This window comes from Chlorocebus sabaeus, chromosome 1 (genome assembly GCF_047675955.1).
Source record: "Chlorocebus sabaeus isolate Y175 chromosome 1, mChlSab1.0.hap1, whole genome shotgun sequence".
NCBI lineage: Eukaryota > Metazoa > Chordata > Mammalia > Primates > Cercopithecidae > Chlorocebus > Chlorocebus sabaeus.
This window is the reverse complement of record NC_132904.1, coordinates 57,472,746-57,486,872: the sequence shown is the minus strand read 5'-3', so window position 1 is coordinate 57,486,872 and position 14,127 is coordinate 57,472,746. Positions and strand designations below refer to the sequence as shown.

The 14,127-nt window shown below is 41.7% G+C and overlaps 1 protein-coding gene across 4 annotated transcripts in view; it reads left to right on the top strand.

The window, feature by feature from the left end:
• Positions 1-13,926, top strand: part of SYT9 (synaptotagmin 9) — a 221,877-nt gene extending 207,951 nt beyond the window's left edge. For all 4 annotated transcript variants that reach the window (XM_008008133.3, XM_008008152.3, XM_008008160.3 and 1 more), the window contains one exon: positions 11,566-13,926. In XM_008008133.3, coding sequence (XP_008006324.2) covers positions 11,566-11,567 — 2 coding nt within the window. In that variant the 3' untranslated portion in view covers positions 11,568-13,926. The remainder of the gene's footprint in view (positions 1-11,565) is intronic.
• The last annotated feature ends 201 nt before the right edge of the window (positions 13,927-14,127 follow it).

Genomic DNA, 14,127 nt, shown 5'->3' with positions numbered 1-14,127 from the left:
TACACAGATGAGAGACAATGAATTCAGCTAATAGGTTTTATTTGTTTTGACATTGTGAGTATCTTTGAGATGAAAAGCTAATAGTTGGAATAGTACCAAAAATGTTAATATTATTAATAACATACCAATAAAAGCCTCTAAACCTTTAAGGATAAAAGAAAGTTTCTTATCTTGTATCCTCTTTTCAAACACACACATTTAAGGGCCTTTGTCTCTGTCTCTTTCTCTCACTGAGAAAAAAAAAGCAAGCTGTAAGACAATACATTTTCTAAAATTAGCACATATTTAACTGACTTTTCAAAATCAAGTTCTGTTCAACCTATTAGATGTGTATATTCCATACAACATCCCAATGTTTAAGCTAATTTTTTTTTTTTTTTTTTTTTTTTGAGACAGATTCTTGCTCTGTCACCCAGGCTGGAGTGCAGTGGTGCCATCTAAGCTCACTGCAGCCTCCACCTCCTGGGTTCAAGTGATTCTCCTACCTCAGCCTCCCGAGTAGCTGGGACTACAGGCACCCATCACCACGCCTGGTTAATTTTTGTATTTTTGGGTTTTTTGTTTGTTTTGTTTTGTTTTTGTTTTTGTAGAGATGGGATTTTACCATGTTGCCCAGGCTAGTCCTGTACTCCTGGGCTCAAGCGATCCACCCACCTCAGCCTCCCAAAGTTCTGGGATTACAGACATCAGCCACTGTCTCTGGCCCATTTAAGCTAATTCTGAGACTTTTTCCCAAATAGAGAAAAACACATCTATAAATCACAACTGGAAAAAGAAAGGAGAGCATGAAGGTCCTGGGAAAGGGGTGAAGGCCCCTGCTTGAGGACTTCATGGGGTTGGTATTTAGTCCCTCATGGTACCACAATAGGCTATGCATTCTACAGCTGCTCTTCGTGGCCTGTGTAAATTCTGAGCAAAAATGACCTTTCCCTGGGTCATGTCTGCTAAAGCAAGTATCACCATCCAGTCAGATGGGGCTGATCCCAGCAGATGCCCAAGAAGGAAGTCACCCACTGTCTGTAAGTCCTACATAATCCTCAGGGTTCATTTTAGGTGCCACCTCCTCCATGAAGTCTCTAGTGAGCAATGCCCCATTTGGAATGAAGTACTCCCTTAATAGTTTGATTGTATTTATATTGTATTTGATTGTACATTGACCACTTATCACCTCTCGTTTTTATTTTGTAGTTAGTTAGATACATCTGTCTTCCCTCCTGATGTGGACTCCTTTAGGTCTGGGGCATAGGGTCTGTCGGTGCCCACTGAATTGACTATTTAGTTGATTTGGGCTTACTGCAGACCTTTACTACACATGGCAATTGAGCTTTTGCTCTCTGATCATTGCAAACTCTGAAGTTTCTAGTGTGCAATAGTCAGGAGGCAGGAGGGGGCTGGTCAGTGTGTAAGTACCCAAGGGAGGATTAAGACAAGGTGCAGTCTGCACACAGCTCCTCACAGTGGGTGGAGGCATCCAGAGGAGAGAGGCAAGGTGCCTGTACACACAGCAGTCTGCTTATACCTCCCTCCGGTGTCTTCCTCATGTCAGGGGAATGAGAACTAGAGGACCTTGGGATCTTGCTCTTTAGCCAGAAAATGGCCACCCTCCATAAGTCGTAATGGTGATATCCTGAAGTCAAGGTCACAGGGGAACAGATCTAATGTCCATTTTATTGATCACTAAAGTTTAGGGTCAATTGAGAGTGGGTGATAGATATATGACTCTTCATTCATTATCTCTTTGGTATTTATATTTTTGACTTATTTTTTCAGAGCTCCATTGGTCCCTATTCAGGAAATGCTAAATTTAAACACCCCGGTCCTGTTTTGGAACCTGCCACCTAGAGTTCTCAAGTGCCGAAGCCAACTACCTCCTTCCCATCTTCACTCACCAGTAATTCTACAGGGTCAGGCTCAGTGGGATCCGTCAAGGCAAGAGGGGTGCTTCAGCTGATCCCATACTATCACTCAATTCTGTTTTTCTGACTCTCCTATTTGCTCTTCAATCCAACCTCTACACTCCTTCAAGTACTAAAGTACAAATCTGAGCATGTAACTCTCCCACTTAAAAATCCTTCAATAATTGCCCTTCATTCCGAACAAGATCAAGATTGAGTTCCCTACCTTGGCATTCAAGGTTCTCTGAGACTCTGCCTCCATCTCCTCCTTATACTTTATGTTGAGGCCACACCTAATTGCTAGTGGTTCACACAATGCTTTCTATTCACCCCCATGCCTTTGCTTCTGCTTTAACTTTTTCTTATGTTGTCCTTTCAACCCCTCTTTTCCTGGCTAGATCCAGCCTGTCTTTTTAGCATCTAATCAGTTGTCAGCTTCTTCAGGAAACATTCTGAAGATCCTGTGGTATGAGCTAAATATTTCTCGTCTGTGCTATCTTCTCCTAGCACCCTATGCCTGCCCCTGACATAGCATTTTGTGCTACTTGATGTTATCTGTGTGTGTGTCATCCCCAGCACCTCCCACTGCTCCTTGAGAATGGGCCTAAGTGTTATTCATCATTGTATAACAAGCACCTGGCAAAATGCCTGGCACAAATTCAGCATTGAATAAGTTCTTGTTGGATAAAATTTCAATTTCTTCTATCTTACAACTTGTAAAATGATTTTTACAAGTTTTACTTACTGATTTCTTAGACAAATTCTACGTGTCATTTTTTTTTCAAATCTGCAGGCATAGTGGTCCTATTAATGCACCAAAGTAACTGAGAGCTAACTCTGAATGCCAGAAAGCAAGTCAACACCCATGAGAATTAAGACAATGGCAATGAAGGTCCCAGTCATCATCTCAGGTGGATTTGCAGTGGCATGAAGCCTCAAACAGTTCTCACAAAGGTCTTTATAAGAGACTTACCTTAGTTTAAAAGGCAGGGTGGGAAACCCATGACCATTTCCTCCAGAAAGCACAGAACTCCTGCAAGCCTGGAGTCACTATGTTGGCTGCCATGCTGTCAGCTTATCCCAGCAATCTTTCAAGGTGCCTCATTTCATGGCATCATTTGCTGTATTGTAAGAATTCTGTGCAAGTAAGTCAAGCAAGTTTCCTTTGAAACAATCACTTTGCAGAAGGAAATGGAAAGTTTCAAGCATTTATTTATTTGTTCAACAAATATTGATTGAATATCTACTATAGGTACTGAAGATACATTTTTAGGGACAAAATAGTCAAAAATCTTTGCTCTAGTGAAACTTGCCTAGTGGGAGACACAGACATATTATGTTATACTGAAGGTAAATGCTATGAAAAATAAAATAGGGCCGGGCGCAGTGGCTCATACCTGTAATCCCAGCACTTTGGGAGGCTGTGGTGGGTGGATCACCTGAGGTCAGGAGTTTGAGACCAGACTGACAAACATGGCAAAACACCTTCTCTACTAAAAGTACAAAAATTAGCCAGGCATGGTGGTGGCTGCCTGTAATCCCAGCTACTCAAAAGGCTGAGGCAGGAGAATTGCTTGAACCTGGGAGGCAGAGGTTGCAGTGAGCCGAGATCACGCCACTGCACTCCAGCCTGGGCAACAAGAGTGAGACTCCATCTCAAAAAATTAATTAATTAATTAACTAATTTAATTTAATAGAGCATGTAATGGGGATCAGAAGTGTGATATAGATTTTTTACTTTTTACAGGGGGTTAATTTTAATGGAGGTAATGGTAGGGTTCACAAACAATTGGAATATTTGAGCAAACCCTTGAAGGAGATGAGGGAGCAAGCCCTGTGGCCATGCAGAAATACAGGCTAAGGGAACTGCCAATACAAATGTCTTAAGGAAGTTCACAAGAGGAATAGTGAGGAGAGCAATGTAGGGGATGCAGGAGAGAAAAAAGAGAAAGAAGTAGGGGATGAGATCAGAAAGGCAACAGTGGGTAGAGTTCAGGTTACCTGAACCCAGTAGAGCTTAAAAGTACTTTGGCTCATTTGCCAAGATGGCAATTTTTAAGAGAGATGTGACCAAAGTAATCACTGATCTCTCTGCTGCTGTGTTGAGAATAGACTAGATAATGACAAGATTGGACATGAGAATACCCATTAGGAGTCTACTGCTATAATCCAGATGGCAATAACAGAGACTTGGACAGTGTAGAAGCAGGGAACATGGTGAGAAATGATTCCATTCTGGGTATATTTTGAAGGGAGACCCAGTAGGGTTTTCTGTAGTGTATGAGAGAGAGAAGTAAAGGATGATTCCCAGGTTGACCATGGAAAGACAGAGCTGCCATTAAGTGAGCTCAGGAAGACTGCAGGTAGAGCACCTATGTGGGATGATCAGGAGTTGGACCTCATAAGTTTGAAGCAACTATTGGATATCCATAGGAAAACATAAAATAGCAGTTAGATGCAGGAATCTAGAGTTCCAGAGAAAGATCAGGCTATAAAAATGGATGAGATACAAATAGTAAAGAGAAGAGGTCCCAGGACTAAGAACTGGGACATTCTATTTAAAGGTAGAGAAAAGAAGAGAAATTGATAGACTGAGAAGGAGCAAGTCATTGAAATAGTAAGAAAACCAAGAGGATGTGGTATCCTCGAAGGCAAGAAAGAAATTTTTTCCAGAAAGACGGAATGCCCAGATGTGACAAATAAGATGTAAACAAAATGAGGATTACAAACTGACATTGGGCTTATCAATATGCTGGATATTGGTGACTATGGGGTACTGGTTTGAATAGTGTCCTCCCAAAATTTATATCTACGCAGAACATCAGAATGTCACCTTATTTGGAATAAGTTATTTGCAGATAACATGTTAAGATGAACTTATGTTGGATCAGGGTAGGCACCAAATCCCATGACTAGTGTCCTTATAAGAAGGTCATATAAAGATATAGAGGGACATACAGGAGACTGCCATGTGACAATGGAGGCAGGAATTGTAGTGATGCAGCTATAAGCCAAGGATTGCTGGCAACCACTAAGAGGTAGGAAGAGGCAGGGAAGAATTCTCCCGTAGAGCCTTCAGAGAAAGTATGGGCCCACTGGTACCTTGACTTCAGACTTCTAGCCTCCAGAACTGTGAGACAATAAAATTCTGTTATTTTCAGCCATCCAGTTTGTGATACTTCATTATGGCAACCCCAAGAAACTAACACACTTGATAAAGCAGTTACTCACTTGTCTGTATCTTGATTTTCTCAGCTGTAGAATAGGAATAACAGTACCTGCCTCAGAGAATTGTGGTAAGGAGTAATAATATATCTAATATTCTTATAATAGTATATACCAAATTCTACATGTTAACCGTTATAATGATTATAGATCTAATAATTTTATTTTGAAATAATACTTTCTTCACTTGTTCTTTGTTAAATTCTCATTAGCTCATTAATTTAACAGATTAAACTTTCCTAAACTTTTAAACACCAATTTTACGTTTAATCAAATTCTCTTAAATATTTTTCAATAAGGAAAAGGATATAAATCCAGTGAGTAAAATTCTCCTAAATTTTTAAGCATTGTTTAAGCAATTGACTAATTAAATTTCTGTGAATATTTCAAACTAAAATCATAAATTTAAAATGTGATTATATTAAACACTCCAAACATCTAATGCAGTTGTTAAACAAAGTTGTTCTCAATCACATAACTCTTATAATGCTAATAAATAAAATCTTATACATTTAGGTGAAATTATCTTAAGCGTTTCAACATCTTAAAAATAAGCTTTATAAATGTAGTATAATAGATTTTCCTAAGCATTTAAATGGTGACTATAAATTTAACTAGTTAAGTTATTCTAAATATGTCCATCAAAATCATGAATTTTATAATTTTCTAGTATATCAGATTGTTAAGCATTTAGCTTAAAAACAAAAGAAAAATTGAAATAACAAGATGTGTATTGCACTTGAATAAATAAAATTTACAAAAAAGCATCATTTATAGTTCTTATTTGTTAAACCTTTCTGTGTCACAGTTCCTTTTCTAATTAATAGGAACAAAATGATCAGTTTAGGAGTTCTTTCTAGGAATTGGAATTACAGATGACCAGAGATCTGAGTTCCAAATTGCAGAGGTAGAATAACTGTGCACAGACATGGGACGGGGCATTGGTTGCCTCACAGGGGAATTTTACCAGAGCTATGAATTAATAAGGCAAGTTTCTTCTTCTGGTTGGCTTCTGCTTGCTGTACTGTCAGTGGGAGACAATCCTAGGCTTTTTAATGAAATTTTATTTTGTAACCCAGTGCATCACATATATCCTTGGAATCTTTCCAATTTCACCCTTATCAAATTTTTTGTTATAACTTTTATCATTCCTATTCCCTGATTTGGGTAGATGGAATTATGGACACACACTCCCACATAGTAGTCACAATCAGAGCTTCCTGCTGAGACGTCCTTTTACTCTCTGTTCCTTCTCTTCATCCTTGATTCTATAGTCTTCTTTTGACCACACTGAGCCCTTCAAGAATAGGATGTGCATTATTTATCTTTGTGTTTTTTTGTTTGTTTGTTTTTTGAGAGGGAGTCTGGCTCTGTCGCCCAGGCTGGAGTGCAGTGGCATAATCTCGGCTCACTGCAACCTCTGCCTCCCAGGTTCAAGCGATTCTCCTGCCTCAGCCTCCCAAGTAGCTGGGACTACAGGCACCCACCACCACACCCAGCTAATTTTTGTGTTTTTAGTAGAGACAGGGTTTCACCATGTTGACCAGGCTGGTCTCAAACTCCTGACCTCAGGTGATCCACCCGCCTCGGCCTCCCAAAGTGCTGGGATTACAGGCGTGAGCCACAGCGCCGAGCCTAACTTTGTTTTCTTATTGCTCAGCACAGATGCCTGGGACTCAATAAATGTTTGTTGAATGATGAATACATGTAATGAATATTAATTTGAAGTAACAAACTCCAAACATCCTCCGCTTTATTTCATCAGGTATAGTAATTTTGGCCCTGTAGTAATTTCCTATCTTGCCACCTCATCTGAAAAATATGACAGTCCTTGTCTTACCTTCTGAATGGTGCCTTCACTGTAGCCTTTGCTTCTTGATTGTTTGTAATGAGCTCCTCTCAGTAAATAACAGTCTATATGTCACACATGCCACACACCATTTGCCACCTTTCCCCTCAAGGTCTACTTGACAGTGAATCTTAACACACTCTCCTATGAAGTCCGGACTGGTCAGAATTCATTTCTGGCCTGCAAATCCTTTTTAGAAAGGTGCTGTAGTGGAGTTACTATTCAAAGCACAATAATTTACCATTCTGGGCATAGTACTTAAGAGCATACATTTGAATCCATAAAAGCATGGTGGCAGATTCTGGCTCTGCCATTTACTACCTTTATTATTTGGCCTGTTTCAGACTCAGTTACCTCACTGTAAAACTGTAATTGTAATATCTGTCACAGAGGGTTGAGGTGAGGCATGAAGGAGATAAGGTACGCAAAGCTCTTAGGATAGAGCTAGTGCTTAAGCAATCAATAAATAGTAGTTATTGCCCAAATGGACTCTTTCATTCTCCATGCTACTGACCCAGTCTCCTGAAAGGCAGGATAGTCACATTCATACTGCTTTATTTCTTTAACACACTTGTTCTTAAAAGGGAGAGGGGAAGTAAAAAAAAAAAAAAAAAATAGAATGTCCTCTTTACAGAAAGCTAATCAGATTGTAAACTGGCAGAGAGTGATAATTCTTCACGTATTTGTAAAGCTGTGCTAAGCAACAGTCAACAAAATCAGATTCTAAACCAGCAGAGCATGATGAATCTTCATATATTTGCAAAGCTGTGGTAAGCAATAAACAGTCAACAAAATCCTGAGATTTTTGTGCTTTTTAAATAAAATTTTAAATGTAAGTTTAACAATATTAAGTACATATAAGATTAAATCATGTAATAAGAATCACTTCCATTTTTGACAAGCTTCTTAGTTCAGAGCCCTTAGGTACTTCCTGTAATAAAGTCCCATTTTCATATTCACAGAGAGATATTATCTAATGTTTCACTCTGTCTTTTCATGTTCTTAATTTGGGGTCTGTTTCAATGGCCTGTCTCATATCAGCTGTCATTTTTGTGATCGAAATGTCACTTCACATTACAGTTTTCATTAGGACAGTTCTCATCTTTGGTTTTAATTCAATTTAATTCAAATTAGATCCTTATGTCTCAGGACAACTGAATTCACTTAAAATCTCCTCTGTTCAGATAGGATTGTAACCACTATTTCCTGTTGATACTACTGGAGTTGTTGGTACCTTCTAAACCCCTGGTACTGCCTGGGAGCCCACCAAGTCTCATAACAAGGACACTGCTGCTTCTGCCCGTGGAAATAGGGCTGGCACCAGCATTGGAACCAGCCAGGCTAGCATTATGCTTAATAGTTATTAAACCACCGTTACAGTCTCTGGTGTTGATGCCTCAGTCTCTACCACCTTCGTCTCACCAAAATCCCACTGAGTCAATGCTTTTCTGAATTACGGAAAAATCTTTTCTCCCATTTTGTTTTATAAAATGTTTAGCTGAAAAACAGCTCACTAGGTTATAGGAGTTTGGAAAGGTGTAATTTGCTTATTTTGTTTGATTTGGTTGAGTTTTTCTAGTTTTCCCCCAACAGAAGCCAGACAAAAAGGGGCTGAGCAACAACAGCAAAATTTACTCATGTCTTCTCCTGAGACAACTTTTTCAGACCTAACTTGTATACTTGACTTTCCCTAGAATAAGTTTGTTTTCAAGAGGCTGTTCTTGCAAGATTGCTGGTAGCAATGACCCTACCACGCCACCAGATGTATTGAAACTCCTTAACCCTGTCATCTTGTGGGCTCGGTCCCAGCTCATAAGCATTCTAGGACCTTAGTGGCACTGTCCAGAAGAGGAAAAGATTCAGAGCCCAGAAAACTCACCCAACTGAAGGACTGCATCTTAAGAAGGGGTAGACTAGTAGGCCACACCGCCATATTTCCAGAGGCTGACCTTGACTGGCTAATTGCATGCACATGGAAATTCACCAAATGAGCAAAGTCCAGCTATGGAGTTCAGGTCGGAGCTATGCTATGACTTGGCCATTGGCAACAATGCCTCTGCTAGTGGTATCCCTGGGTATAGGGACTGGTAAAAAATTGGCTGAGATTGCAGCCTAGACCTCTAAGGAGGCTTTAGACAGGCCATAAGAAATCAGGTACAGAGGTGTTCCCTAAGGCTGGGTACTTTGGGAGAGCTAAACCCAAAGCATTCTGAAGGAACTGCTTAAATGAAGAGGTAAAACTAGGCCAAAACAAGGAAAAATGAGGTTGTACACAGAACTGAGGGGACAAACAAGATACATATGCATGTCACTAGCTGGGGGAATCCAGAGAAATGGGATGAGCAGCTAGGAAACCACAGGTGGGATATGGCACCTGCTGTATGCTACTAGTTTGGACTAGGCTTCTTAAAGGCAGCTAATCTGGCTAGATTTAGAGTCTAGAAAGCCAAGGCAGATAAGGTACTTTTAATACATCAGAAATGTGGACTGGACCTACAGAGGAAATTGACATAATTGCTAAAGCTTGGACTTTGAAATTAGAAGTCTTGGGTTTAAATCTTAGCTCTGACCCTTAGTCACAGTGTTGCTTTGCACAAATTAGTCTCTCTACAACTCTGCATCCTCCATTAAAGAATGCCAAGGGGTCTTTTAAGAACTTGTAAAGTCTATATCCCAGTGCCTGGCATACAGTAAGTACCCAAAAATGAAGGAATATTGGCTAATACCATCACAACTTAATTCCAGATCACATTCATTGGTGGCACTGAGCCTATTAACAATTTGCCTTCTCTGATGAGAAAGGACTCAGGAATTGGCAAACTGATATGGGTATGGGTTTCACAGTTTGAAAGAGTGGCTAAGGAACCAAAGGCCTGACGTAGGTGGTGGCTTAGAAAGTAGAGCTATTCCAGGGTAGCAGCTGATCTGGCAAACTGATATTTGAACCACAATATTAAGACAAATATCATTCATGCTTTCTTCCTAGATGCAGAAACAAATACCCCTTTCCCAGAGATGTGTGTGTGCACCCGCACTCATGCACACACTTCAAAGCCATGGGTCACAATCAAACATGGTTTCCCTTTGCAGTGAACCCACTGCTTTTTAATACGTCCCTTAAGTAATAGCCTCACATGTGAACTTTTGATCCCTGAAAGGAAGTCCATAAATTTCAGTGTCAGAATGGTTGCTACTCTTCTATAGTTTATATGTAAATTTTGTTATTCTTATATCCATAGAAGTCACTTCAGTTTTTTCTCTGTATAGCCGCAGTATAACTACATTTAATCTGTGCTGGCAGGTGCCCTGAGTTTAAATTAAGTTGAATGCTGGGCTGAGTGTGAAACACAAGAGATACTGCTAGTCTAAGTCTGGGGCTTCCTTAAGAGAGCCCCTCCTTCACATCTTGGAGACAAGGAATGATGTTGCACCACTCAGACCTCATCTTTCCATCCCAGCTGTATTAGTCCATTTTCATGCTGCTGACAAAGACATATCTGAGAGTGGGAAGAAAAAGAGCTTTAATTGGACTTACAGTTCCACATGGCTGGGGAGGCCTCAGAATCATGGCAGGAGGTGAAAGGAACTTCTTATGTGGCAACAGCAAGAGAAAATGAGGAAGAAGCAAAAGTGGAATCCCCTGATACACCCATCAGATCTCATGAGACTTATTCACTATCACGAGAATAGCACAGGGAAGACTGGCCCCCATGATTCCATTACCTCCCCTCCCGGGTCCCTCCCACAACACATGGGAAGCCTGGGAGATACAACTCAAGTTGAGATTTGGGTGGGGGCATAACTAAATCACATCACCAGCCTTACCTCCGACCACTTCACTCCTCGCACTACAGTCCAGTCACACCAAATTGTGATGATTCCTTCAATGCACCATGCCCTTTATTGCATTTCTGCCTTTGCACAGTCTCTTTTCTCTACCCCAAGTGACCTTTCTTCCTTCTTTCCAGAGGGATTCCTCTTGAGCCTAAATGGCCTACCTCAAGACTCATCCTTCAGAATGTTCTCTGTAGACCTCCTCAATCCCTTTGAAGTTACTTTCTCCCTCTCATTGCCCCTGCAGTATTCTATGCAGCTTCTCACATTGTAATTTCTCCATCTGTGAGCCCTTTGAAAGCAGTGTGAGTGTCCTACTTATGGTCTTTATATCCCCAGCATCTATTAGCATGTCTGGCACTTGTTTGATGCACATTAAAAATGTATGAATGGGCTAGGCGCGGTGGCTCACGCCTGTAATCCCAGCACTTTGGGAGGTCGAGGCAGGCAGATCAGGAGGTCAGGAGTTCAAGACCAGCCTGGCCAACATGGTGATACCCTGTCTCTACTAAAAATACAAAAAATAGCCAGTCATGGTGGCAGGTGCCTGTAATCCCAGCTGCTTGGGAGGCTGAGGCAGGAGAATTGCTTGAACCCAAGAGGCGGAGGTTGCAGTGAGCCAAGATCATGCCACTGTACTCCAGCCTGGGTGACAGAGCAAGACTCCATCCCAAAAAGAGAGAGAGAGAGAGAGAGAGAGAGAGAGAGAGAGAGAAAGTATGAATGAAAGCCAAATTATTTTTTTGTTTTTTCTTCCTGCAGAAACGATGACCATGGGTAAGAGGACTGCTTGCGCCAAGGACACAATAGGACAACCATCTCACAAAGATCTTAAGTAACTTTTTCCATCCAGCAACACCCAGACAATTTCAGTGACCAAACGCTCAGCTGTAACCACAGCAATAACTGGCCTTCTTTCCAGACCGGGTTTGGTGAACCTGAATGGTTCAGCCACGTTCTGCAGGTGGCCCAAGGTGATGTGCTGCAGGGTAGCCTGTCTCTCATGCCAAGAACCAAGATTGGACTATGAATGAAAATAAATGATAGATATAGTGACAGTACCAAGAGTACCAGGACTCAGTGTTTCATATGAAGGCTTTGGTGATGAGGACATAGCATCTGCCCTGGAAATTGTTATTCTAACATAATATTATTTTCTAGAATGCCCTGGAAGGACAGAATATTTAAAAATATATCCAGGTGCTAAATAGGCAGCAGATCTCAATTCACACATGACTACCTTTGAGCTAATGACTGTCTCCAGAAAATAACTGTGCCCCAAAAGTGCTGCAGATTTGCAAGGAAGAGCCCCAAGAGAATAATAGGACAAGCAAGCTGTTCCCTGGAAAAAAAAATCTAGTGCAAGGAGGGCTAGTTCACAGCAAATTCACTGCCTCCTCCCATGCACATGGTAGTGAGTACTAGTATCAACATGGCCCTATTTTCTGCTAAAACCAGATTTTGAGGAATCAGAGACCCCCAACACTATTCATTCAGTAACCAGCAGCCACTTCCTTTCAACTGGGAATGTTATTAGAATGAAAAGTAATTATTGGCCGGGTGCAGTGGCTCACGCCTGTAATCCCAGCACTTTGGGAAGCCGAGGCGGGCGAATCACAAGGTCAGGAGATCAAGACCATCCTGGGTAACACAGTGAAACCCCGTCTCTACTAAAAATACAAAAAATTAGCTGGGTGTGGTGGCATGCGCCTATAGTCCCAGCTACTCAGGAGGCTGAGGCAGGAGAATGGCGTGAACCTGGGAGGCAGAGCTTGCAGTGAGCCGAGATCGCACCACTGCACTCCAGCCTGGGCGACAGAGCGAGACTCCATCTCAAACAAAAAGGGGTAAGATGAGATCATGGAGAGAGAACACAGCCATTCCCTAGAGAAAGGCACAGCTTTTGGGCTTCTCTGGCCTGAGTGCCTTCTGGGGTATTTCCATATGCAATGGCCCAGAGTCCTAGCCTTGGGCAACCACACACAGAGGCTTTCTTCTCTCTTCAGACACATACATCACTTTCACAGCACTTGGGGATGGAGATACCTGTAAGAGTGAAGGTCAAGGGCCCTCCCCAGGCATCTCATTCATTACTCAGCTTCCTTCCTGACCAAGTCTGCCAACCAATGGCCAGCTATGCGCTTCATCCTCATTGCTTCTGCCTCCCTGTAAATGAAACCAAAGGCCTCAGCATATCCTGGGAGGACTGGGGGCTGTTACCTAATGGTCATCTCTGTCCCATTATAGGTGCAAGGCACCCCACCCACACATTTGCACCACTACTCCAAAATAATATTTTTCTTTTCACACAATCTCTTTGCAGCAGAATCCAGAGTTGGATTGTAGTTTACCTTCCCGGAAAGTTCATTATCTTTGTTTCAATTAACATTTCATCATGGAACTAACTGGGTGGAAGAAGGATCGTTACACGTCTTCAGAAAGTTCTCATTGCCCCAGCTGCCTAGTACTGTACAAGAAGCTCTACTCTGATGGCAGATCTAAGAAGGCTATAGGCCTTTGGTTATAGGAAGCAGTGTCATTACATTCAAGCTTCACTTCTCTGATCGACTTCCACCCACTGGGATTCAGAGAATCCAAGGTTCTGCCTATGTCTGATGCCATAAGGAAAATTCAGCTTCCTCTGCTCAAGGTTCCCCTCTGCTCATCCTTCCTCATTCAGACATCCGCCACCGTACCAGGTTTTAGAACCAAAACATAAAGGGCTAGCACTACCAGGATAGTTAGCAGAAATATTGTCTGTAAAGCTAGGCAGATGAGCCCAGAAGAATGGTCCCAGAGAAAGAAAACTGTCTTCAATAGGTATCAGGCAGCCATCCCAATAAATTCTGACATGTCCTTGGCAATGGGAGCCTAGGCTGGAGATCCTGAGGCAGCTGTGCCTACTGTTCCCCACCTCAGGAGCTTCCTGCCCAGAAAGCCAGCAGCCTTGGGATACTAATGAGGATGCAACTGCTTTGTTGGTATGAAATAGAAGGTGGCTATGTAGGGGCAAGCAGGCAAAGAGGACTGTCCACGTGGCAGGCAGGTGGCTTTGTGTCTGGAAAGCTTTGCCTAGCCAGTACAGCTGGGGCCAGAGGCTGGTAATAAATTTGAACTCCCTCAGCCCATTTGCAACTCTGCCTCTGTTCTCTTGCATTCTGTTTGGTTCCCCTTTAGTTTCCTAGTAAATGCTCCTTTTGAAAAACTACAACCTTGTCTCGTTTAACTTGGGGGAAGGGGATTCTCCAATGTCTTTTCCAGGATAAAGAAGTAAATTAAAATACCATGAAAAAATGGACACGGCAGTAGAAGGGAAACATTCTG